Source organism: Amphiura filiformis, chromosome 1 (genome assembly GCF_039555335.1).
Source record: "Amphiura filiformis chromosome 1, Afil_fr2py, whole genome shotgun sequence".
Taxonomy (NCBI): Eukaryota; Metazoa; Echinodermata; class Ophiuroidea; order Amphilepidida; family Amphiuridae; genus Amphiura; species Amphiura filiformis.
This window is the reverse complement of record NC_092628.1, coordinates 16752565-16778052: the sequence shown is the minus strand read 5'-3', so window position 1 is coordinate 16778052 and position 25488 is coordinate 16752565. Positions and strand designations below refer to the sequence as shown.

At 39.3% G+C, this 25488-nt stretch overlaps 3 protein-coding genes across 4 annotated transcripts in view; all 3 read left to right on the top strand.

Moving 5' to 3' along the window:
• The window catches only part of LOC140161227 (uncharacterized), a 12118-nt gene extending 3066 nt beyond the window's left edge, over positions 1 to 9052 (top strand). The window contains exon 2 of the mRNA XM_072184709.1: positions 6240 to 9052. Coding sequence (XP_072040810.1) covers positions 6443 to 8911 — 2469 coding nt within the window. The 5' untranslated portion in view covers positions 6240 to 6442 and the 3' untranslated portion in view covers positions 8912 to 9052. The remainder of the gene's footprint in view (positions 1 to 6239) is intronic.
• Positions 1 to 25488, top strand: part of LOC140161028 (uncharacterized) — a 125355-nt gene that overhangs the window by 70995 nt on the left and 28872 nt on the right. Inside the window, exon 1 of one of the 2 annotated variants that reach the window (XM_072184444.1) lies at positions 22535 to 22644. The exons of the other annotated variant lie outside the window; for it this stretch is intronic. The gene's annotated coding sequence lies outside the window, so the exon portion shown is untranslated. Of the gene's footprint in view, positions 1 to 22534; positions 22645 to 25488 lie in introns of those variants that run through there. 2 annotated transcript variants of the gene reach the window in all.
• Positions 6595 to 25488, top strand: LOC140160943 (uncharacterized). The gene is made up of 2 exons (XM_072184329.1): positions 6595 to 6683; positions 22211 to 25488. Exon 2 carries the CDS (start codon positions 22404 to 22406, stop codon positions 25146 to 25148), a length of 2745 nt encoding a protein of 914 aa, XP_072040430.1. The 5' UTR covers positions 6595 to 6683; positions 22211 to 22403; the 3' UTR covers positions 25149 to 25488.

Sequence of the window (25488 nt, the reverse complement as noted above, 5' to 3'; positions counted from 1 at the left end):
TGTTGGGTACAGTCAACTTTTATGGTCAAATTTTTGGAAGGTCATTTTGGGGTCATCTGAGGTCAAATTAGTAAAAATGTCATATGCGCATGAAACTTGGTGGGTACAGTTACCTTTTAGAGTCAAATTTTTGGAAGGGCATTTTGGGGTCATCCAAGGTCAAATTACTAAAAACTGTCATATGGGCATGAAACGTGGTGGGTGCAATCAACATTTAGAGCCAAATTTTGGAGGGTCATTTCGAGGTCACAAGGGGTCATCTGAGGTCAAATTAGTAAAAACTGTCCTATGGGCATAAAACTTCGTGAGTACAGTCACCATCAGCCAGGTAATCGCGACAGCCGAGAACCGCCAAATACGGGTAACCGACTCATCAATGTAATCGCGACAGCCGAGAACCGCCAAATACGGGTAACCGACTCATCAATGTACCGTATTCATTCCAATTTAAGCGTCCATGCCCCAATAAGTGACTACGGATATTTTCAATTTGCTAAAGGGTACCATCAATGTTGAAGTAGACTATGCCATAGTCAAATTTTATTAAAAATATATTATTATTAGTCATGATGAACCCATTTCGTTGAACTCAAAATTATACTGATGTTTATTAAAATTAAAGTATTTAATAGTAAAATGGTCATAAAGAGTTAAAAGTATCAGACGATTAGTGACAATAAAAGTAATTGAATGCAACATTATCTTGCATAATTATAATGGCTCACTTTAATACTGAACAATTCTGATTTTGGAATCTACCAGTTTATTGACAGCGAACCCCAAAAATTCGACTATGAACTTTGAATTGTAAGCAGAACTTTACCCCCTGGACTTTGCTCTCTAAAAACACACTGTCAAGCATACTTGTTTATCAGTCCATTAACCACAAATGCGGCTAGATGTTTGATGAGAGATTAACTTTCAGCGTTAACACAAAAGCGCCGCAAATACCACAGACAGTTGTTTACGGTGTAGTTAATGGTAATGGCGTGGGCCCAGACGATTTAAACCATAGCGAGGTATAGACAACCAATCACAAGGCAGATCCATTTAAAGATGCATTACATCATGACCAATTTTAGTTAGGCCAGAAATTGGCCTAACTCTCCATAGAGTCCCGTGTTAAAAATCTTAACCGCAAGGCAATGTCAGTAGTCCACTTGGGAAGCTAACAAACAGAGGGAGTAGGGTGACTAATGTTGGCCGATACCGATCTGTGAATCGGAGATCGGTGCCGATATGGACTGCACGGGCCTTGAATCTGAATCGGCAGATGAGCTATCAGCTGCCGATCTAGCTTACCGATCTCTGAACTTGACAGTAATAAAAGTACACAACAATTCTTAAAGCTTACCATTACTTTCTTATGTAACATTACTACTATTTAATGCCAATATATTTCCAAAAAGCGTTGTTACCACCGCAGAAGAATCATGTCGTATTGTCGTTTCATACTGTATTTTATGTATGTATCCACCCTTTGATAGAGCGAATTAAAATGTAAACAAACAATCACGTGTCTCACTGTCTTGTGCTTGCGCTTTTGTCATCATGACTTGTTGCTGTTTGACATCTGTAACCTTTTGCACATACCGCAAACCTTGCTGTTGTATTTATCAATTGAACTTGCACGCTCGCGGGCAAAGACTAATATTTTACAAAAATAAAGCCTGCCATCATTCGGCCGAAGGGATCTGTGAATTGCCCAATATACCTACCCCTCCAGTAACATACGGGAATTCCATTAGCTCTTAAGTCATAACTGAGCATGCGCGATCATTTATTTATAGGCGGTCGCCACATTGTCAATATTAAAACTAGTGGCATAGAACTACGAAACCGTGCGATGGTACATCATTTAATGGATTAATGATTAAACTTCCGACAATCGGAGGCACTGAGTGGGTAACGCTGGGACTTGGGGTGTAAAATGGTATTTTATTTGGGTTGATATTGACATGAAAAACCTATAAAAGCGGTCATCATATTACATAGTTACAGGTTTGGGGAATTAAGCTTTGAGCGTTAACATTACTGGGGCCCGACTTGAATGAACTTGTACTGGTTGTAAAATAACATTTAAGGAATCTGAATCGGGATCGGATCGGCCCGATCTGCTAATTTTCAGATCGGAGATCGGCAGATCCGATCTTGGGTTGGATCGGCCAACACTAAGGGTGACTGATCAGATGTGAAAATCTATCAATTGTGCACACATTAATTAAATCAGAGTTTTAAGCTTAAATACAATATCCAGAGTATGCACAATGGGCAAGTGGACTACGGGGTAGATAATGTTAAAGCAACGGATAGACATTGATACAGTGAAATAGCTGGAGGACTACAATGTAGAAGTCCTGTGCAAACTTGTACATTTTCTGCATCTGAAAAGCAAAAGGGGGGAGGGGGGGGCAGGGGGGCAGAGTGCTCCCCTGACAAAAAATGAAAGAAAAAGTGCCCCTCTGACAAAAAATGAAAAAGAAAATCAGGAGGGCAAAGGAAAAGAAAAAGGGCAAGGAGCCCCTTTTCTAGCAAAATTAAGGGCCAAAATAGTGTAAAATACAAAATTTTTCAGCGCTACGCGCGCACATTGTAACAAAGCCTTTTTTAGCCGGATAATGGGCCAAAATAGTGTAAAATACCATCCCAATGAGGCCCTTTTCGGGAAGCTCGAAGACATACAGTCTCTATGTATTGTATATAAATTGAATCAATTGAGACAACCCCTCACTCTCCCAGCAAGTATCGCCGCTCATGTGGAGCTGTCAGTCAATGAGTTGTGATTAGTGAACCATATTTTGTACTGTGATCTCAAAGTTACAAAAAATGACCTCTAGAGGCAATTAGCTAGTACATTGTAGGCTGACGATGTGCGAAATCAAAACACAAAGTCAACAAAATTACTTTTGAGCAGTAGCGTAAGCGTAGCCAGCGGGGAGGGCAGGAGGCAGAGTCCCCGACAAAAAAAAAAAGAGAAAGGTGCGCCTTTAAGAGCAAATAAAGAGAAAATTGGGAAGGCAAAGGAGCCTGTTTCCCAACAAAATTTACACCCAAAGCTGTGCACACACATATCACAATGAAAAACCTTTTTTTTAAACTGGAAGACTTTACATTTACAGAAACAAAACAGTTATGTATTACGCTGGTGAAGTTATGTAATAATCGGATAAACTACCATAGCAATAGGTGAAATTTCTATTTTGCTACCCCCCCACCAAGAAACCTGGCTATGCCCCTGTTTTTGAGATGTATAAAATATTTCTAATCTTTACTTCAAATCTTTTTAATTGACCTTTTCGGTAAATCCCATAAGCCTTTGCGAGTACACCTAAGAACTCGTCATTCTGCGTCACGCCGCTCCGCGCCGATGCGCACATCATTTATCGAACATCGTTACTGCGCATTGCAAGTCGGCGTGACGTCAAATGACGAGTTCTCAGGTGTACTCGCAAAGGGTTATGGGATTTACCGAAAAGGTCAATTACCAATCATGTTCCAGTCACTCAAGTTTTTTGCACTTTAGTTTTCGACCCTGTGTGGCCAAAAAAAAAGACCACCCTCAATTTTGACCTTTCTACATATAACTCAAGAACGGTATGTTGCAGATACATGTGCAGATAAGGTCAAACTGTACTGCTACATGTATACTGTAGATACATTTTGTAAATATCAGAAACATGAAAAATCGCAAACAGGATACCCCTGAAAAAAACCAGAACTGTTGCAACTTCCGAAATAAACAGGAAGTCACTGTATGCCTAATGGTTAGGGCGCAAGCTTCATAATTGAAAGGTTGCAGGTTCGAGCCCCACCATGGCCAGTGTGTTGCGTCCTTGGGCAAGACACCTTAATTCCCAATTGCATCACTCCACCCAGGTGTAAAATGGGGAGCTGCTGGGGGTAATCACAATTTAAGTCGCTGAGAGTACCTGCACATCATTTGCGGATTTGGTGAAGCGGAAATGATTTTGATATATATTCTAATCCTAATGGCAGCGGAATAATTGTTGGAAGTGTGCTGATAACTATGTCTTGTTTAGATGAAGCGCACATTAAATCACCAACATTAACACAAGTCAGCCATATCCGACCACATTGCAATCGAAAACAATGTCATAAACTGGGAAGAACCAACAAACAATAAAAAATCTAAGAAGGGATTTAGACGGGGGGGGGGGGTAAAACAGGCACCGGGACATCAGGAGTCAGGACTCGGTGTTGACTCTGGGTGCGCCAAATGAAGAAGGACAAAAGGAACTACATCAAAAGGGAGTGTGCGGAAATGGAAAGATGTAAGGGTGACTCAAAAATAGCTTTTGATATTGCCAAAGAACTTACTAAGAAGTGGATGTCCCAGGATGGATGTTATAAATGATGAGAATGGGAACACTCAAGTACTGAAAGTGAAGATATCAAGAGAGGCGATAGGTTCAGTATAGTGCCCAGCTGTTTGAGGCACGAGATGACAAGGTGTATGTACAGTGTGAAACAAGTGAGGAAGAACTTCCACCATTGAGATCTGAAGTTGAGCTTGCTATGGAACAAATGAAAAATGCTAAGTCGCCTCTGGCATTGATAATGTAGCTTCTGAGTTGTGGAAGACAGCTGTGAAAGAAGGGATAGACCTAATGTGGCATCTATGTTGTATCATCTGGATAAAGAAGAAATGGCCAAGAGCGAGAGACTGGTGCAGGGCAGTTTATATTCTACTGCCGAAGAAGGGAAATTTGTAAGAGTATCCCAATCAACAGACCATCAGCCTGATTTGTCATGCAAGTAAAGTGCTTCTGAAGATCATCATCACTAGAATGAAGAACAAACTGGAGCAAGAAATAACTGATGAGCAGGCAGGATTTCGTGAAGGAAGAGGGACTAGGGACCAAATTGTCAACATCAGGAATGTGATTGAGAAATGCAGAGAGCATAGACTTCCAATAATTTACATGTGCTTCATAGATAACATGTACTGTAAAGCTTTTGACTGTGTTATCCAACCTCAGATGTATGAAACTAGATGGTTAAAAGAAGATGGGTTTCCCAAGTCATCTTGGATACCTGATCTGCCACTTTTAAATGAAGACCAAGAATCTGCAGTCAGAACAAGTAGTGGGGACACAGATTGGTTCAAGATGGGAAGAGGCTTACTGCAGGGATGTGTACTATCACCAATTAAATATAAAACATCTACTCTGAAGACAATATGAGAACAGCTTTGGAGGGTTTTTGAAGGAGGAGTGAAGTTTGGCGGTACAAGGATTACTAACCGGATGTATACTGGTGTACCACTCTTATTTGTAGCAGCAGAGTAGAGCTGGTTGATCTATTAAAGGGCATTAAAGAGGCATCATGTGAAGCAAAAAAGCCTTCTCCTGAACACATAAAAGACAAAAATATAATGGTTGGACATAGCGAAAAGTGATGAGTTTGTAATAGACGGAAATCAGATTGAGGAGGTGAAGCAATGTGAATACCTGGGTTCAATCTTCAATTATTTTACAACATCGGTGACAGCCCAACTGAATTTAAGAGAAGACTGGCTATTTCAAGGACAACTGTGCAAGGCATGTCAAGCATATGGAAAAGCCAAGGCCTATCCATTGACCTCAAGGTACGCCTACTTCGTGCAACTGTGTTTTCCATTGCTACTTAAGGATGCAAGTCTTGGGCTATGACCAAGAATGACAGGAAAAGAGTTGATTCTTTTGAGATGTGAGTGTTACAGGAGACTTCAGCAAGTGACATGGAAAGACAGGAGAACAAATTCCTGGATCCTAGAAAACATATGTACATGTACAATGTCCATAACCATCAGAAATGGCATAGTGGAGAGAAAGCAAGTACATTGGCCATATTGACTTGTCAGGAAACAAATTTTGCAATTAGCTATGTAAGGCCGACGAGGAAGGGACGTCCACCAACATCTTGGACTAATGACGTGAAGCTGGTTTCCAAGGAATGCAAGGTGCATCGAGTGAGATGGCGTACTCTTGTGAAAACCACAGCAGCGCTGCAGAGGGCCACCTGACACAGAGTGAAATAAATCATTTCCTCCAACGCAATTTCGACTTAAAAATTCCTCAAATTTACTTATTGCAAATTCTTGTGTGGCAAATCTAGTTTTCTCCAGACCAAAATCATGACATATGATTTCTGAGTAAACACTGATCAGGATCATTGCTAACTTCAAAATATTTACATTTGTATGTATCAATTCTTGTTTTCTTTTATTGTTCTTACAGGTCGGTACATGTACAACTCAAAATGTAGCCAATGTATGGAGTACACGCTAGCATACTCAGACTTATAAACAAGTGCATTGAACTTGTGGCTCTTGTGTTTGCCGACATGGTTTTGTATGGTCTTTGTGGAAGTGCATTTGCACACCTCTTTGGATCTAACAAGTTGTGAATCTACATTGCAGTGAATGGATTTTTAAATCAAAATGTCTGAAATTGAGGACCAAAATGAACCTGTAATTTTTCAAATTACAAACGAAGAAATTGAAAGACATCAAAACAGTGATAGTGATCAAACAATTCCAGAAAACAAGAAGAAACAAGTTGGAGAACAAGAAAACAAGATATCTGTAAAGTTGGAAAGAAACATTGATGAACAAATGCCTCAAAGTAAAGGACAGCGAAATGATAAAGATCAAGAAAACCAACAGAAAGGTGATTGTGAAGGTGAGTTGAATGAAGGTGATAAACAGCATGACAAGAAATTCAAAGGAAAGTTGGAAAGAAACAGTGAAGATGAACAAATGACTGAAAGTAAAGGACAGCAAAATGATGAAGATGAGCAAACCCAGCTGAAAGATGATTTCAAAGACACAAGTCTATATCAAATTAAAATGGGACAGATATATTTTGATGGTCAAGCCATTGGGCAAATATATTATGGCGATCAAGATAAGAAAATTGAAGAGGAAGACTCTTCGTCTTCTGATTCTGAAAGTGAAGAAGACAAACAAAGTCAAGAAAGACAAAGTAAAGTCAAACAAACCCGAAAATCTGATGACAGAAACCAGGAACAAATTGTTAATGGCAGTCAAGAGGAAGACGGCGTAGAGGAGAATTATGCTTTTTCACCTGAATCTGATTCTGAAGGTGATGCGACAGAGGGTTATGATTTTTCGTCTGATTCTGATTCTGGAGGCGAGAAGAAACAAGTTGAAGAACGTCAAGGCATGAAATCCAAAGGAAAGTTAGAAAGAAACAAAGATGGTGAACAAATGACTCAAATTAAAGGACAGCAAAATGATGAAGATCAACAGAAAAATGATGATGTCAATCGAACCAGGAAAACTAAAAGTAAACGGGAACAACAATTTGATCGTGTTCGGAAGGATAAAAGTCAAGACAAAGATTTGTTGTCTTCTGATTCTGAAGGAGAAGTAGTACAAACGAAAAGGAAAAAGAGACGAAAGAAAGAAATTACAGTAAAACAAAGTGACTCTGATGGTGAGACAACCGAGAGTTATGATTTTTCACCGGATTCGGATTCTGAAGCACAAAAGAAAAAGACACAAAAGAAAGAAATGAAAGGAAAACAAACTGGTCGCAAATCTAAGAGAAGCCGGAAACGAATATTTTATGACAATCAAGAAGAAGAAAGTCAAGAGGGAGATTCATTTGCACCTGATTCCGATTCAGATACTGAATGTGAAGAAGGTCAAGAAATACAAGAGAAAAAAATTAAAAAGCGAGCAAACCGAAGTGTTAAAAAAGTCAAAGGAAAGAAAGAAAAAGAGCCGCCTAAGTATGTAAGTGTTATAGACATAAAACCAGCTGTAAGATGTGCTGAAAGTGAAGAGCAATTGCCAGAAAAACAAAGTGAAGGAGTCAACGGAAAACAGAAAAAACGCCGCATAAGGACAAAAAGGTATCTCTACGGTAAAATTATTTGCGAAATATGCGGGAAAGCATTTGAACATTTTTATTACAAAATTCATAAGAAGGTGCACACAGGTGACTTGAAGTATACCTGTGAAGTTTGTGGGAAAAGCTACAGAGTTATGGCAAGTTTGAAATCACACAAGAGAGTGCGTCACAGTGTGCGAGAGTCATATCCATGTTCGGTGTGCGGGAAGCAGTACGCAACTAGTCGCTACATGCGATACCATGAAATAACTGCTCATAAGGATGTGTTTCCGAATGCAGATCTAAAAGGAGTGCAATGTGATGTGAAACGTCATAATAATCATAAAAAGCGTTATTGCACATACGAAGGCTGCAATAACGTCTTCTACTCTAAAGGTGAACAGGAGGCACACGAGGCTGGCCAACATAGGGGTGAATCCGTCGCCAGCTTAACATGCAAGACTTGTGGGAAACAATTTTCTAGTAGAAACAACATGACACGTCACATGATCACCCACAGACCGAACCCGCGACCATTTGCGTGCAAGTATTGCTCGGCCACATTTACTCAAAGCAGCTCGCGGCAAGCTCATGAAAGGAAACATACTGGAGAAAGACCTTATGGATGTAATTTTTGCGACAAGAAATTTACTCAGCAAAGTAATCAAAAGACGCATGAAAAACGTTGTAAGTCAAGATCAGAGATGGGTGTACCATTGAATTTGGCAAAGCAAAAGATGCACAAGAAGAGAGATAAGCTTCAAACAAAAAATGAAGTATGTGTGCAGCCCGGAACAAAAAGTGAAGTGCACATGCAACCCCAAACACAAGTACACATGCCATTTAATATCTCAAATATGGTGCGTTCAGAAGAACATCAGTTATTAGATATACCATTGGTGACACCTCCCGCTGTTACGCACACCACATATGAATCTGAGTTTGAGTCCATGGTATCCGAGTATAATCGAGTTCATGTTCGAGTCCTTAATGATCAAGCCCGAATGGAATCCGAGTCCTGGCGTATGAAATCTGAGTATGTTCATCTATGAAATCTCATTTATCATCTTTTGAACGTTATCAATATCAAGGGGAGTGCAAGTACACTTAATTTAGTTTCTCAGTGACTTTGGTGGTGATGTTAGTGCTTTTAGGGGCTATGCACCCAGGGGGTAAAATTTCCAAATGGCTTGCCAAAATTGCTTCTCCCCCCCCCCAGCTTTCAGCCTGCCAAAAAAAAGATTTGCCCCCCCCCTTTGCACATGCCAAATTTTTAGGATCCCAATTTCCAAACTTAAAATTGTCTAGATATATAATGCATGCATGAAATTTTGTATAAACGTTTAATAATAATAATAATAAACAGACACTTAATATAGCGCATTATTACGAAGAGCCTCGGTACGCTAAATTCGAAATTGGACGGAAGTTAGCTAGATTCTCGACATCCAGATTCACTTTCTTGAGAAGAGGTATCACGTGGGCATGCTTGAGAGACGCCGGGAACTTTCCAGATGATAGGGACTTGTTCACAATGCTGGTAAGCACAGGTAAGATTGGCTCAATGCACTCCTTAAAGGTGCACGTGGGTAAAGGGTCCAGCTGACAAGATGTTATGGACGATGAACGAATGAGCTTCTGCAAGTCTTCCTCAGATACATGATCAAAATTTGAGAAAGTGCTGGTACAGGGAGCAGAGAGGTCATCAAGAAGCATCGATACGGCTGACGAATCAAAGGCGTTCTCGAAGTGCATTGATCTTTTGGTGAAAGAAGTCCATAAACCGCTTGGCAAGATCACCTTTGTTCGTATGGGATGGAAAGATGGTGTCAGATTTAGGCTTCGAGAGCTTGTCCACTACACGAAAAAGATCTTTATGATCCGCACGTTCTATCTCCTTCCGGTGAAAAGATGACTTAGATTCATTGAGCATGTTTCTATAGTTGGCGCATTGTTCCTTGTAGAGATCTTGGTGAACAGACAGCCCAGTGCGTTTGTATTTTCTCTCATGACGGCGCTTCTCCTGTTTGGCTGCCCGTAGCGCATCATCATACCAGGGGCGTGAGGGCGAAGAATAACGTTTCGGCTCCACAACAGGGGCATGGACGTCGATGATTTCACTCAGAACATCAGTGTATTGCTCAGTCAAAGAATCCAGATCACTAGCAGGATCACAGAGTAAGGAAGATTCCATGATATCTTTGTGGAATGACACAATATCAACGTTGCGCAATTTGCGGCCACGTATCATCTTCCTTGTCGGCGGCGGACGAGAGATGTTAATCAGACATTTGACCGCAGAGTGAAATGAAGGAAGATCATCATGAATTGATGTCGAAGTGACAAGGTCATCATCCTTGTAAGATATTAGAAGATCCAAGGTGTGATTTCCCTTAGAATAGGTTGGACCAGTGACGTACTGAAGTAAATGGTAGGACTCCAAAATGTTTAGAACAACAGACGATTCTCGATCATCAGGAGTGTCCACGTGAATATTGAAATCTCCAGCCAGCAGGATCCTTGGCGAGGATGCAGTACAGGTTTCTAGCAGAGAAGAAAATTCATCTTGAAAAGCGGAGAAAGTGAACTTGTTTATGCGATTTGGTGGTGGTCTGTACAGGACGATTAAACGGAGCGAAGATGACTGAGAAGTTACGTTCAAGTCCAAGTACTCAAATGTACTAAAATCACCGGTGGTGTTGAAGTCAACATTAATACCCTTATGACGATCACAGCAACCCCGCCACCTCTTGAATTGAGGCGATGCTTGTGATGGATGACAAAATGCGGAAGAGTATTCTGGATATCAGCGATTGCACGATTATCTCGAACAGTCCCGGTAAGCCAAGTTTCTGTAATGGCTAACACATCGACATGATGATGGATAATAAAATCACAAATAGCACTAGATTTCTTTTTTGCTTTCATGGAGCGAGCATTCCATACCGCAAAACAAATATTTGGAGCATTATGGGCACTATCTCTATTAAGCGGAATGCTAATAAGATTGTTCTTATTTACTGATGATGAAGCGGTGCATTTTGGGATTCTGTTCTTTATGCAAGTTTTTATTGACCGCTTTTTGTGTTTGCCAGCTCTGCAACCTCTGATTTCTTGATCAATACGAGAATAGTTATAGTTTATCACACTTTTTCGCTCAGACGATCGATTGGGTGGAAAGAGCAAGAACGGTCTCATGATGAATAAAATGAAGACAATTAAGTACTATACAACAGTCAACAGTAAACATGTAGCGAAGCTAGTATAGTAAAACGCAATGTATATCAATAGCATATAATAACGTCGATGAACGTACTAGCCCGAACAATGAAAAATGTCAAAATAACACGGAACAGTTTAAAAATTTTAGCGATTGAGTTCACTTTGGTATACTAGCTAGTATAGTAAAACGCAATGTATATCAATAGCATATAATAACATCGATGAGCGTACAAGTTGAAGAATGAAAAATGTCAAAATAACACGGAACAGTTTAAAAATTTTAGCGATTGAGTTCACTTTGGTATACCAGATGTACTTACGAAGCATCAACAGCGAAATATTCTTGATAAAAACGATTAAATCCGTCGAAATTATCGAAAATAATGGAGCAAAAAGTTTATGCGGCAGTTCGAGATCAGCGCCCTCATATCATCAAACTGCCCAGCAAACACAAAACGTTTCACAGAAAACATGTTATTGTCGGCTTGTAATGTAAAAGGTAGAAAACGTTTTAGAAACTAGATTCTAAACTTTTTAATATAATGTTATTGAGTTCACAAAATATTTTGCAAAAATGTTTGCCCAAAATATATACATTTTAATAAATTTTCTAGAAGCTATTATGAACCTTAAATATCACCAAAAGCTTGAAAAATCAGGCAAAAAAACCTTGCAAACATATAAATTTGAAGAAAATTTCAAAAACTTTCAGCCAATATCAATCTATTTTGGCCACAAAACGGTTGATTTTACATGACTTCAGCAAAATTTAAAAAAATTCTTCCAAAATGCAAAGTCTGGGTTGGTTGTACCCATAAAACAGGGGCTTTATTTGTTGCCTAAGCCACTTTAATCATATGATTGTATTTATATTGTATATATATTTTTTTTTTTCAATGTGAAGGGCTATATTAATTTTTGAGTAATACCGTACTGATGCGGGTATAGTCCCACCACAAAATTCCAGATTTTTTTTTTACATGGGGGGGGTTGAAGTGTCCCTGGACCTAGAACTAGGATCATTCATGGCTGTGATTCATGGTTGACTTGAAAAAATAAAAATTCAATGCAATTTTGAATTCATTAATGACATGAACACAAATTACAACTTTTCTTATTAAAAACACACAAAACTTTTCTTTGGTTAACCATGCATGATCCTACATAGCTTTAGGTCCAGCGACACTCCAAACCACCCAATTTTGAAAAATGTTGACCCAAAAAATGTGTGGGACTATACTCAAGTCAGTACAGTACCAGTCTTCAATGTTCTGTAAAAGTTGTAATTTTTGCGCTACATTTATTTTTGCATTTTTTCACATTCCAAGCTGCTGTGGCGAAAATAGCAACATGCAAATTCTTTTTGTGTAGAGTATAATGTAAGGAAACAGAATCACAAATTTAAAAACAAAGGGAAAGTGTTTAATTAAAATGGGCAAATCAAGAAAAATTAATCATGCAAAAATGTCCACTTACAGTAATCTTGACATGGTCTAATTACATTTTGTCAATTGCCATGAAAGTTAAACAGACCAGCCAAATAGGTGTGGACAAAAATAGGATTACATCCTATTCCAGAAAAATAAAGCACTATTTTTTTTTTTGGGGGGGGTAAAAAGAATTAGCAAGTTCTGCCAAATGAAACACAGCTCACTCCTTATCATTCATTTAGTACCAACTGGAAAAAAAAGATAAAGTTCACTATTTTACTAATTTGCAGTCTTCAATGTTCTGTAAAAGTTGTAATTTTTGCGCTACATTTATTTTTGCATTTTTTCACATTCCAAGCTGCTATGGCGAAAATAACAACATGCAAATTCTTTTTGTGTATCCTACTATAATTCACCAGAATCTGTCTGTGTGTCTGTCTGTCTGTTTGTCTGTCCGCCTCTTTTCTCGGAGACCGGGGTGTGCGTTCCTCAAACTTGGTGGGTGGGTGCAGCTTGGTATGAGGAAGAACGAGTTTATATTGGTTAGTGGGTCAAGGTCACCCAAGGTCATCCAGGGGTCAAATTAGTAAAAACTGTTTTTCTCTGAGACTGGGAGTCGCACGTTCCTCAAACTTGACGGGTGGGTGCGTCTTGACCCGGGACAGAACAAGTTTGTATTGGTTAGTGGGTCAAGGTCACCAGAGGTCATGTAGGGGTCAAATTAGTAAAAACTGTCATATGGGCATGAAACTTGGTGGGTAGGTGCATCTTGACCAGGACAGAACAAGTTTGTATTGATTAGTGGGTCAAGGTCACCCAGGGGTCATCTGAGGTCAAATCAGTAAAAACTGTTTTCCGCCTCCGCCAAATACGGGTAACCGCCTATCCTACTATAATTCACCAGAATCTGTCTGTGTGTCTGTCTGTCTGTTTGTCTGTCCGCCTCTTTTCTCGGAGACCGGGGTCGCGTTCCTCAAACTTGGTGGGTGGGTGCAGCTTGGTATGAGGAAGAACGAGTTTATATTGGTTAGTGGGTCAAGGTCACCCAAGGTCATCCAGGGGTCAAATTAGTAAAAACTGTTTTTCTCTGAGACTGGGGTTCGCACGTTCCTCAAACTTGACGGGTGGGTGCGTCTTGACCCGGGACAGAACAAGTTTGTATTGGTTAGTGGGTCAAGGTCACCAGAGGTCATGTAGGGGGCAAATTAGTAAAAACTGTCATATGGGCATGAAACTTGGTGGGTAGGTGCATCTTGACCAGGACAGAACAAGTTTGTATTGATTAGTGGGTCAAGGTCACCCAGGGGTCATCTGAGGTCAAATCAGTAAAAACTGTTTTCCGCCTATTTTCCGGAGGCGTGGAGTCACCCGTTCCTCAAACTTGGTGGATGGGTGCATCTGGACCTCAGACAGAACAAGTTTGTTTCAGTTAGTGGGCCAAGATCACCCGAGGTCATCCAGGGGTCATCTGAGGTCAAATTAGTAAAAACTATCGTATGGGCATGAAACTTAGAGGGTACAGTCAACTTTTATAGTCAAATTTTTGGAAGGTCATTTTGGGGTCATCCAAGGTCAAATTACTAAAAACTGTCATATGGGCATGAAACGTGGTGGGTACAGTCAACATTTAGAGCCAAATTTTGAGGTCACAAGGGGTCATCTGAGGTCAAATTAGTAAAAACTGTCCTATGGGCATAAAACTTGGTGAGTACAGTCATCATCAGCCAGGTAATCGCGACAGCCGAGAACCGCCAAATACGGGTAACCGCCTAGTCCTACTATAATTCACCAGAATCTGTCTGTTTGTGTGTTTGTGTGTTTGTGTGTCTGTCTGTCCGCCTCTTTTCTCGGAGACTGGGGGTGTAGCGTTCCTCAAACTTGGTGGGTGGGTGCAGCTTGGTATGAGGAAGAACCAGTTTATATTTTTTAAGGTCAAAGGTCAAGGCCGGGGTCAAGTTCAATTGAAGTCTAATTTCAAACACTTTAAATGGCAAATCTAGCCATGCCAATGTGTTGACCTTGGACTCTCAAACAAAAGTTTCCACGGTGACAAGTTCAATTGAAGTCTAATTTCAAACACTTTAAATGGCAAATCTAGCCATGCCAATGTGTTGACCTTGGACTCTCAAACAAAAGTTTCCACGGTGACCTTTTCGTCAGACCTACGGTTAAGAGATCAAAGGTCAAGAAAGGTAAACATTTCAAATTGCCCCTATGAAGCTCAAACTTGGTGGGTGGGTGGATCTTGCACTAACAAATAAAAGCTCCCACAGTGACCTTTTCGTCAGACCTACGGTTAAGAGGTCATAGGTCAAGAAAGGTGAAAACTTCAAAATTGCCCATTTAGAGCTCAAACTTGGTGGGTGGGTGGATCTTGCACTAACAAACAAAAGTTTCCACGGTGACCTTTTCGTCAGACCTACGGTTAAGAGGTCATAGGTCAAGAAAGGTGAAAACTTCAAAATTGCCCCTTTAGAGCTCAAACTTGGTGGGTGGGTGGACCTTGGACTAACCAACAAAAGTTTCCACAGTGACCTTTTCTTTAGACCTACATGTACAGTGAAGAGGTCATAGGTCAAAAAGGTAAAAATTTCAGATTGCCCCTATGGAGCTCAAATGTGGTGGGTGGGTGGACATTGGACTAACAAACAAAAGTTTCCTCGGCGACCTTTTTGTCAGACCTACAGTTGAGAGGTCATAGGTCAAAAAACATAAAAATTTCAAATTGCTCATGACACTTGGTGGGTGGGTGTAACTTTGGCTCAGATTTGAGAGGGAAAGTCAGGTCCAATTGCAAAAAGCTGCAATTGAGCTCATCTGCGAGGACAGTGATCCCAGCCAAAGGACACACCCTGATTTTGAGATCTGCAAAAGCCAATAACCATGACAGCCGAGAACCGCGAAATACGGGTAACCGCCTAGTCTATATAATAATACGCATCGTCTGTCTATCTATCTGTCTGTGTGTCTGTGTGTCTGTCCGCCTATTTTCTCGGAGACTGGGGGTCGCACGTTCCTCAAACTTGGTGGGTGGGTGCAGCTTGGTATGAGGAAGAACAAGTTTATATTTTTAAGGTCAAAGGTCAAGGCCGGGGTAAAGTTCAATTGAAGTCTAATTTCAAACACTTTAAATGGCAAATCTAGCCATGCCAATGTGTTGACCTTGGACTCTCAAACAAAAGTTTCCACGGTGACCTTTTGTCAGACATACTGGTTAAGAGGTCAAAGGTCAAGAAAGGTAAAAATTTCAAATTGCCCCTATAGAGCTCAAACTTGGTGGGTGGGTGGACCTTGGACAAACAAATAAAAGTTTTCATGGTGACCTTTTCGTCAGACCTACGGTTAAGAGGTCATAGGTCAAAAAAGGTAAAAATTTCTAATTGCCCCTATGAAGCTCAAACTTGGTGGGTGGGTAGACCTTGCACTAACAAATAAAAGTTTCCATGGTGACCTTTTCGTCAGACCTACGGTTAAGAGGTCATAGGTCAAGAAAGGTAAAAACTTCAAATTGCGCCTATAGAGCTCAAACTTGGTGGATGGGTGGACCTTGGACTAACTAACAAAAGTTTCCACAGTGACCTTTTCTTTAGACCTACAGTGAAGAGGTCATAGGTCAAAAAAGTAAAAATTTCAAATTGCCCCTATGGAGCTCAAATGTGGTGGGTCGACCTTGGACTAACAAACAAAAGTTTCCACGGGGACCTTTTCTTCAGACCTACGGGTTAATTAAGAGGTCATAGGTCAAAAAAAGGTAAAAATTTCAAATTGCCTCTATGGAACTCAAACTTGGTAGGTGGGTGGACCTTGGACTAACAAACACAAGTTTCCACGGCGACCTTTTTGTCAGACCTAGAGTTGAGAGGTCTAAGGTCAAAAAACATAACAATTTCAAATTGCTCATGAAACTTGGTAGGTGGGTGTAACTTTTGCCAAGGAAGCTCAGATTTGAGAACGAAAGTCATGTCAAATTGCAAAAAGCTGCAATTGAGCTCATCTGTGAGGACAGTGATCCCAGCCAAAGGACACACCCTGATTTTGAGATCTGCAAATGCCAATAACCATGACAGCCGAGAACCACGAAATACGGGTAACCGCCTAGTATAGTATAATGTAAGGAAACAGAGAATCACAAATTTAAAAACAAAGGGAAATCAAGAAAAATTTATCATGCAAAATGTCCACTTACAGTAATCTTGACATGGGTCTAAATTACATTTTGTCAATTGCCATGAAAGTTAGGGGTGGTGCAATAATTATGTGTACCCCGGGGTGAATTATAGGGGGGCAAAGATTTTTGGCAGGCCAAAAGGGGGGCAAGCATTTTTGGCAGGTCAAAAGGGGGTCAAGCGATTTTTGGCAGGTCGAAGGGGGGGCAAGCAATTTTTGGCACAGATATTTTGGGTACCATTTTATATTACGCCCTAAAAAGGCGTGAGGAAAAGCGTTAGGAACACGTTCAAATATGCAAAATTTCCTGCTCTAAGCTCGCATTATATGATAAGACAATTTAAGGTTTTAAATTCGGGTTCCCCAAAATCTTGCATGTGTAAGGGGGGGGGGGGGCAACGATTTTTTGGCGTGTCAAAAGGGGGCAAAGATTTTTGGCACGTCGAAAGGGGGGGGCAAAAGATTTTTTGCACGCCTAAAGAGAACAAGCGATTTTTGGCAGACCATTTTGAGAATTCACCCCGGGTACACATAATTATTGCACCACCCTTAAGGGATCTAAAATGAGCGTTTATTGCGTTTCGACAGAATCTTAGCAAGTTCTGGAAAGTGAAACATATCTCACTCCTAATCATTCATTTAGTACTAACTGGGGATAAAATAAAAAGTTTACTAGTTTACTAATTCCTTTAAAAAAGAGCCAAAAACAAGCATTTTACCATGTTTTTTGACAACCGAGACACAAAAATTAAAGACTTGGAACAAGTCTAAGCATTCCAACTCTTGATTGGATACTGCCGCCCGCCTCATCACTCTCACAAAGAAACGGTCGCACATCACTCCAATACTCATTGACTTGCACTGGCTGCCTGTTGATCAGCGCATTGAATTTAAAATTCTTACTTTTGTTTTCAAATCACTGAATGATCTTGCACCGTCATATATCTCCGAGCTTCTGCACACTTACATACCTGGTCGCACTGGACTTCGTTCAGCCAATCTACATCTTCTTCAGGAACCAAGATCTAGCAATTCTTTTGGAGACCGTTCTTTTGTCATTTGTGCTCCTAAACTCTGGAACAATCTACCAACTCACATTAAAAACTGTACTACTTTGGACTCTTTTAAATCTTCGTTAAAAACCCATCTTTTTAATATCGCTTTTGCTGATGACTTGTAGTGTAGAATGTTTTTCTTATTATGGTATTTTGTATATTTTCTGTATTATGCTTTGTTCACCATGTTCCTTTGTGTTCATTTTCCTGTTGTTGCGCAGTGAGCGGCTCTGTCGGATACTTGCGCATTATAAGTTTTCATTATTATTATTATTATTATTATTATTGATTATATGTCAACATTTTGCTCTAATGTTCACCTTTTTGTGTTACTTTAATTAAATAATTTGTTATAAGAATGAAACATGTCTTTTCCACACGCGATCCTCTATCAATCATCATGTATTAAACATGAAGTCCATAATCTGGGGATTCTGGGCCATTTTTTACATAGATATGCAATTTAATGTGAATACAAAAAATAAGCGCCCGCCCAAAATGACTTTATTAAGTGCCCTGGACGGTTAATGGAATGAATATGGTATATGTGTACATGTAAAATGTGATAAATTTTTCTCAATTTGATATATATATTGACAAATAAAACTGGACAAATGACAATTTTGTATGCAAATATTTTTTATTGCCAAGTACTAGTTGAACTGATGGAACTACATATTATTATTTAGTTTTAGATAAAAGGTTGTGGACCAATTTTTCATGTATGGTTTTTTCTACATGTAGATGTATCTTAAAGGGGTATTTTGTGATTCTAGCATCCTTTTGTTAGGGTATGGTTCAATAGATATCCATGAAAAAAATGCTTGGGCTATTGTGAGGGCTGTCAATAGCCTGAAATATATGTATAAAATGAAGTAAGGGGGTGTCATGCTGTAGAGTGTAGATCACAAAGTGCCCCTTTAAAGTTTAAGATTGGCACCATCAGAGACTCTGATGCTAGTTTTGAGTTGATTTGCTCCAGAAATTGAAGCAAAACATGGTACGTATCATGTTGTACATATCATACATACATATATCACAATGTAGTCTTGGTCCCAGCCGATTTGTGGTCCTTCGTCACTAAACAAACTGACAACAGACAACTTTATAATGTCTTTTTCCATCAACTCAGTAAAAAACTGAGGTAAAAATTGGCTGTCAGTGCATGCATGCAGTGGTTGATGGACATACACGCGGTGATATAAATCCACACAATACATGTGAGTACACATTGCTAGTCGCTGACATGAAAGACGATTGGCGCCTCAGTGGCTGTTACATGTAGGTACAAAATGAACCATACATTTTGCGTTTATGGTATCTAATTGATGTTTAGTGTCACTTCTACACAAGTCGCATCCTAATTCAACAGTCATATGGTTACATATATAGCCAATTGAAAAGCTTTTAATTTGGAAACTCATTAACCAATTAGCGATTGTCATTTCATTGTCGCCAGACGATTTGTTTTGTGACGGAGGAACACAAACCGGCTGGGACCAAGACAAATCACAATGTTCCAAAACATTTTTTTTGTGTTTCATATTTTCGTTTCTTGCTGGATGTATTTTATTGCTTCTTGTAACTAATTTTATTATGTATTACCGTATTTAGTCAAATAGTCTGACGCCCCTCAAATAAACGCCCCACAACTTTTTTTCAACCAACCAAGATGTTTCAAAATGCCGATATTTCCATGCTATCTTGTGTAGTAGTAAGCTTACCAAGTTGCCCACATGGTCGATAATAACGTCACTTTTTGGTGAAAATCTCGATTGGAAACCCGGAAGTGAACCAGAAGTCAGTGTTTCTACATGTAGTTCATAGTTTAGCGTGAGTTTTAAGTTTACCTAATGATTTTAACAGGAATTATCGTTCTAAAATTGACCTTGAATAAACGCCCCCCCCCCCTTGGGCAAAATGTAACGCCCCTGGGGGGTCTATTTGACGAAATACGGTATGTATCTTTATGTTCTGTGCTTTGTAATAGTATCATTATTAGGCCTGTATTGTTGGGCACATTATAAACTCCATCATTGTTATAACAGTACATAATGTTTGGGTGATACAACACTAGCCATGGTGGATGAGACTTAAGTGTGTTCGGCTTTTATTAGGTGGAAATTATCCGTCTTTTTCTACTGCGTGCATCAATAAAATCCCAACTCACGCTCGTGTAAATTCACATAAGCGTGCGCAGGTCACTCATTATGCAACGCACAACTAGCGTAAGCATTGCGCCCAACCGCATACATGCCATTCTATATCAATACACAGCGTTATGAGTCTTATTTTTTCTGCCTTATATAAACCGAACAAACACAAAATATTACTCTATGTGGAAAAATCATAAATATTCAATGCAGCCTGTTTCTTCGCAAAATAACTTGTCTTTTGAGGTTTCCAAAAAACATTTAATCTGTAGATGATGTTTCTGGCAGGCACTAGAACAATTTTCAATTTACTTTCTGAATACTATCTGAGATGCCAAATCTCAATCATGATGGTGTGAAGTTTGTGTGGGGAGGGGGTGGTACTGAAGTTTGGTTTGGGTAGGGATGTGCCGGTGAAAATCTCAAAGTGGATACATCACTAAACCAATTTGTCAAGAAATTTGGACCCATCGATATACATACATTGCATCTATAGTCAAATTGTTTTTACAACTTATCCCCAAATTTAAAAAAAAAGTTTGAAAAAATTACTCATCCATATACCAAATTGACCTAGAAAAAGTTCAATCGATATATTGTATACCAAAAGCTGAAAATGCAACTCATGTTTGTGGTACATCCCTGTATGGTCATTTGTATTTAGTACCCCCCACCCCCCCCCCACCCGCATCACCCCTGGGTGGCTGGTCATCAAATTGAGAATGTCCAAAATGTAGGTCAGTAAAAGTGCTCTGCATACATGTATACTCTATGAATTTATTTTTGATATGTAATTGTAGAATTTATTTATTTTTAATTCCACATTGTGTAGCAAAATCTGGCTTATGAATTGTGTAGTCAGACTTAGAAGTCTCTACAGAATTGTTGTATTTTGTGTATTTTCTCATTAAATTATTTTTCTAATTTTTTGTATTGCCAAGTAGATGAACTGATAGTACATTGTCATCATTTTGTTTTAGATTTTTTTTATGTGGTGTGTTCTACCTTAAGTAGTAAATTGCTCAGGAGGGGGGCAAAGGAGGGGGGGGCAAAGGAGGGGGAGGGCAAAGCAACTTTTAAGGGGGGAACTTCAATGAAAATATCAGGGTGGCCAGCATCCAGCATGGGGGGGGGGGGGGACTTTTCACAGCTGCTGCCTCTGCCCCCCCAGCTACACCACTGGGTCCAGTGGTATGGATATTTATAGAAGCAAACACATGTATAGCCCAATCTCTTATCTGGTTATTATGAGACCAATCTGTGGCCGCATAAGTGAAAAAAATCAGGATAAATGAATTCATCAAGTATTGAAATTGGGAGAACAAGAATTTACTTCATACCCGATGATACTGAAAAGATGATATCTACCTTTGTACAGTATTCGCCAGCGAAGTGTTACATGTAATCCGATTATCTTTATGTTAACTGGATCATGCTTTTGAGTTCTTCACCATGATCGAAATGATCACAACACAAAGTCTATGGCATGCAGTAACTACCAATTCCAAAAAGTGTGTGATCCAGTTACCAGGGAGATGTAACCACTTCGCTGGCAAATACTGATTAATGCGCTTTCAATTTCAGTGTTTGAGTAATGAGTATGATAATTATAGGTTAATAAATGTGTATCACTTGTTGGGAGTGAAATTGTTCAAAATAATGCACACATACTGAGAGGTTGATGCGTCTAATGCACGAGCCCCGAAGGAGGAGTGCATTAGACGCATCAACATCTCAGTACAAGTACATATATTTTGTGTTATTAGGTGACAAAAATACCTTGTTCTCTTGGGTGGACAGGCTTTTCAAGTAGGGTTGGTCGGTTGGGCCTTTTTTTTTTTTTTTTTTTGCAAATGACCCCAAAAATCAACAAAATCTGTAATATATTGCAATTTGGGGAAATGCAAAAAAAACTTGTTCATGCTACAGTATTTTCAAAATTTGGGTCAGCTTTCATTTGTACAGGAAATTTTTCCCCCCAAATTTTGAAAAATCTGGGTTAGTCGTGCCCGTAAAACAGGGTTTTCTTTTTTCGTTGCCTACATGTAACTGAGTACATGTCTTATTTGATTTATGTAATCATGGCTTTGTATTTTACTAACTTACTGATGAAGTATTCAAGTTTTCATTAAAACACATTAATAGAATAATTGTTTTTGTCATGATTTGATGTACACTAGTTGTCATATCTTTTTCATCCCTGCCCACCAAAGATTTTCAAAACATATCCAAAACAAGAGTTGCCATTTGAGCAAAAACACCCCTAAACAGGAATTTAACTGCAAAGTGTATATCAATTCTTGTTTCTTTTATTGTTCTTGCAGAATGGTACAGAATGCATCTACAGTTAGCATACTCAGATTTATTATAAACAAGTGCATTGAACTTGTGGCTCTTCGGATTATGTGACTTTGCTGACCTGATTTTGAAAGTGCATTTGCACACCTCTTTGGATCTAACGTCAAGTTAAATTGTGAATCTACATTGTATTTGTAGTGAACAGATTTTGAAGTCAAAATGTCTGAAATTGAGGAACGAAATGAATCTGTAATTTTTCAAATTACAAATGAAGGAATTGAAAGACATCAAACCAGTGATAATGATGATGAAACCATTCAAGAAAACAAGAAACAAGTTGAACAAGAAAACAAGAAATCTGTTAAGTTGGAAAGAAACATTGATGATGAACAAATGCCTCAAAGTAAAGGACAGCGAAATGATAAAGATCAAGAAAACCAACAGAAAGGTGATTGTGAAGGTGAGTTGAATGAAGGTGATAAACAGCATGACAAGAAATTCAAAGGAAAGTTGGAAAGAAACAGTGAAGATGAACAAATGACTGAAAGTAAAGGACAGCAAAATGATGAAGGTCAACAAAAGCAGCAGGAAAATGATTCTGATTCTGTTGCTGAAGGTGAGAAGAACGGAGATGAAGAAGGTCAAGGCAACAATTCTAATGAAAAGTTAGAGAGAAAGAAAGGTAGCGATCAATTGACTAAAGGACAACAACTTCAAAATGATAAAGATGAGCAAAACCAAGTGAAAGATGATTTCAAAGACACAAGTCAGTATCAAATTAAATTAGGACAGATATATTTTGGTGGTATAGCCATTGGGCAAATATGTTATGGCGATCAAGTTATGGAAATTCAACAGGAATCTTTGTCTTCTGATTCTGAAGGTGAAGAAGACAAACAGATGCTAAAGAAAGAAAGACAAGAAAGACAAAGTAAAGTCAAACAAACCACAAAATCTGATGATAGAAACCAGGAACAAATTGTTAATGGCGGTCAAGAGGAAGAAGGAGAAGAGGAGAATTATGCTTTTTCACCTGAATCCGATTCTGAAGGTGATGCGACAGAGGGTTATGATTTTTCGCCGGATTCTGATTCTGGAGGCGAGAAGAATCAAGATGAAGAACATCAAGGCGTGAAATCCAAAGGAAAGTTGGAAAGAAACACAGATGGTGAACAAAGAACTCAAATTAAAGGACAGCAAAATGATAAAGATCAGCAGAAAATGGTTGGTGTCGATCGAACCAGGAAATCTAAAAGTAACCGGGAACGACAATTTGGTCGTATTCGGAAGGGGAAAAGTCAAAAGAAAGATTCGATGTCTTCTGATTCTGAAGGAGAAGTAGTACAAACGAAAAGGAAAAAGAGACAAAAGAAAGAAATTACGGTAAAACAAAGTGACTCTGATGGTGAGACAACCGAGAGTTATGATTTTTCACCGGATGCGGATTCTGAAGCACAAAAGAAAAAGACACAAAAGAAAAAAACACAAAAGAAAAAAATGAAACGAAAAAAAGTCAAACATACTGGTCGCAAATCTATGAGAAGCCGGAAGCGAATGTTCTATGGCGATCAAGAAGAAGAAAGTCAAGAGGGAGATTCGTTTGCACCTGATTCCGATTCAGATACTGAATGTGAAGAAGGTGAAGAAATACCGGAGAAAAAAATAAGAAAGCGAGCAACCCGAAGTATTAAAAAAGTCAAAGAAAAGAAAGAAAAAGAACCACCTAAGTATATAAGTGTTGTAGATATAAAACCAGCTGTAAGATGTGCTGAAAGTGAAGAGCAATTGCCAGAAAAACAAAGTGAAGAAGTAGAAGGAAAACGGACAAAACGCCGCATAAGGACAAAAAAGTACATCTACGGTAAAGTTATTTGCGAAGTATGCGGGAAATCATTTCAACATTTTTATTACCAAATTCATAAGAAGGTGCACACAAATAATTTGAAGTATACCTGTGAGATCTGTGGGAAAAGCTACGCAATTATGGCAAGTTTGAAATCACACAAGAGAGTGCGTCACAGTGTGCGAGAATCGTATCCATGTTCGGTGTGCGGGAAGAAGTACACAACTAGTCGCTACATGCGATACCATGAAGTCACTGCTCATAAGGATGTGTTTCCGGATGCAGATCTAAAAGGACTGCAATGTAATCATCCTCGTAAAAAGCGTTTTTGCTCATACGAAGGCTGCAGTAGAGTGCTCTACACTACACAGGAACAGCGTGAACATGAGGCTAGCAAACATGGAGGTGAACCCGTCGCCCGCGTTACATGCAAGACTTGTGGGAAACAATATTCTAGTAATGCCGTAATGAGGCGTCACATGGTTATCCATGAATCGAACCCACGACCATACGCGTGCAAGACATGTGGGAAACAATTTCCTTATTTAACCAGCCTGAAACGTCACATGATTACCCACGAAGCGAACCCACGACCATACGCATGCAATTATTGCTCAGCAACATTTACTCAAAGCAACTCGCGAAAAGCTCATGAAAGGAAACATACCGGGGAAAGACCTTACGGATGTAGTTTTTGTGACAAGAAATTTACGCAGCAAAGTAATCAAAAGACACACGAAAAAAGTTGCAAGTCCAGATCGGAGATGCGTGTACCATCAAATTTCGCAAAGCAAAAGATGCACAAGAAGAGAGATAAGCACCAATCAAAAAGTGAAGTATGTGTGCAGCCTGAAAGTACAAAAAGTGAAGTACACATGCAACCCGAAACACAAGGCAAAGTGCACATGCCATTTAATATCTCAAATATGGTGCGTTCAGAAGAACATCAGTTATTAGGTACACCATTGGTAACACCTCCCGCTGTTAATCACACCGCATATGAATCCGAGTTTGATTCCTTGGTATCCGAGTATAACCGAGTCCATGTCCGAGTCCTTAATGATCAAGCTCAAATTGAATCCGAGTCCTGGCGTATGAAATCTGAGTATGTTCATCTATGAAATCTCATTTATTGTCTGTTGAAAGTTATCATAAGCGGATGGTCAACTAAACTTTGTTGTATCTCAAAAAAGTTGGATGTCGGTGATTTTACGAAGTCACATAAACAAACTGTCTGTATAGATGCAGTGTACACTGTACCTATTGGCGTATATCATGAGTCATTTGATTGGGGCACCCACCCTGTTTGAGGTGGTACTTCAGTTTTCAATGGCGTATTTTCAAAATTTTCACCTCTGTATCAAACTTGAGGTGAAATGAAGTAATAGCATTGAGCTTGATATCTAATACTTGCTGGACTGCAATGAAGTCCCATATTTTGTGTATAAAGAACATATGTGA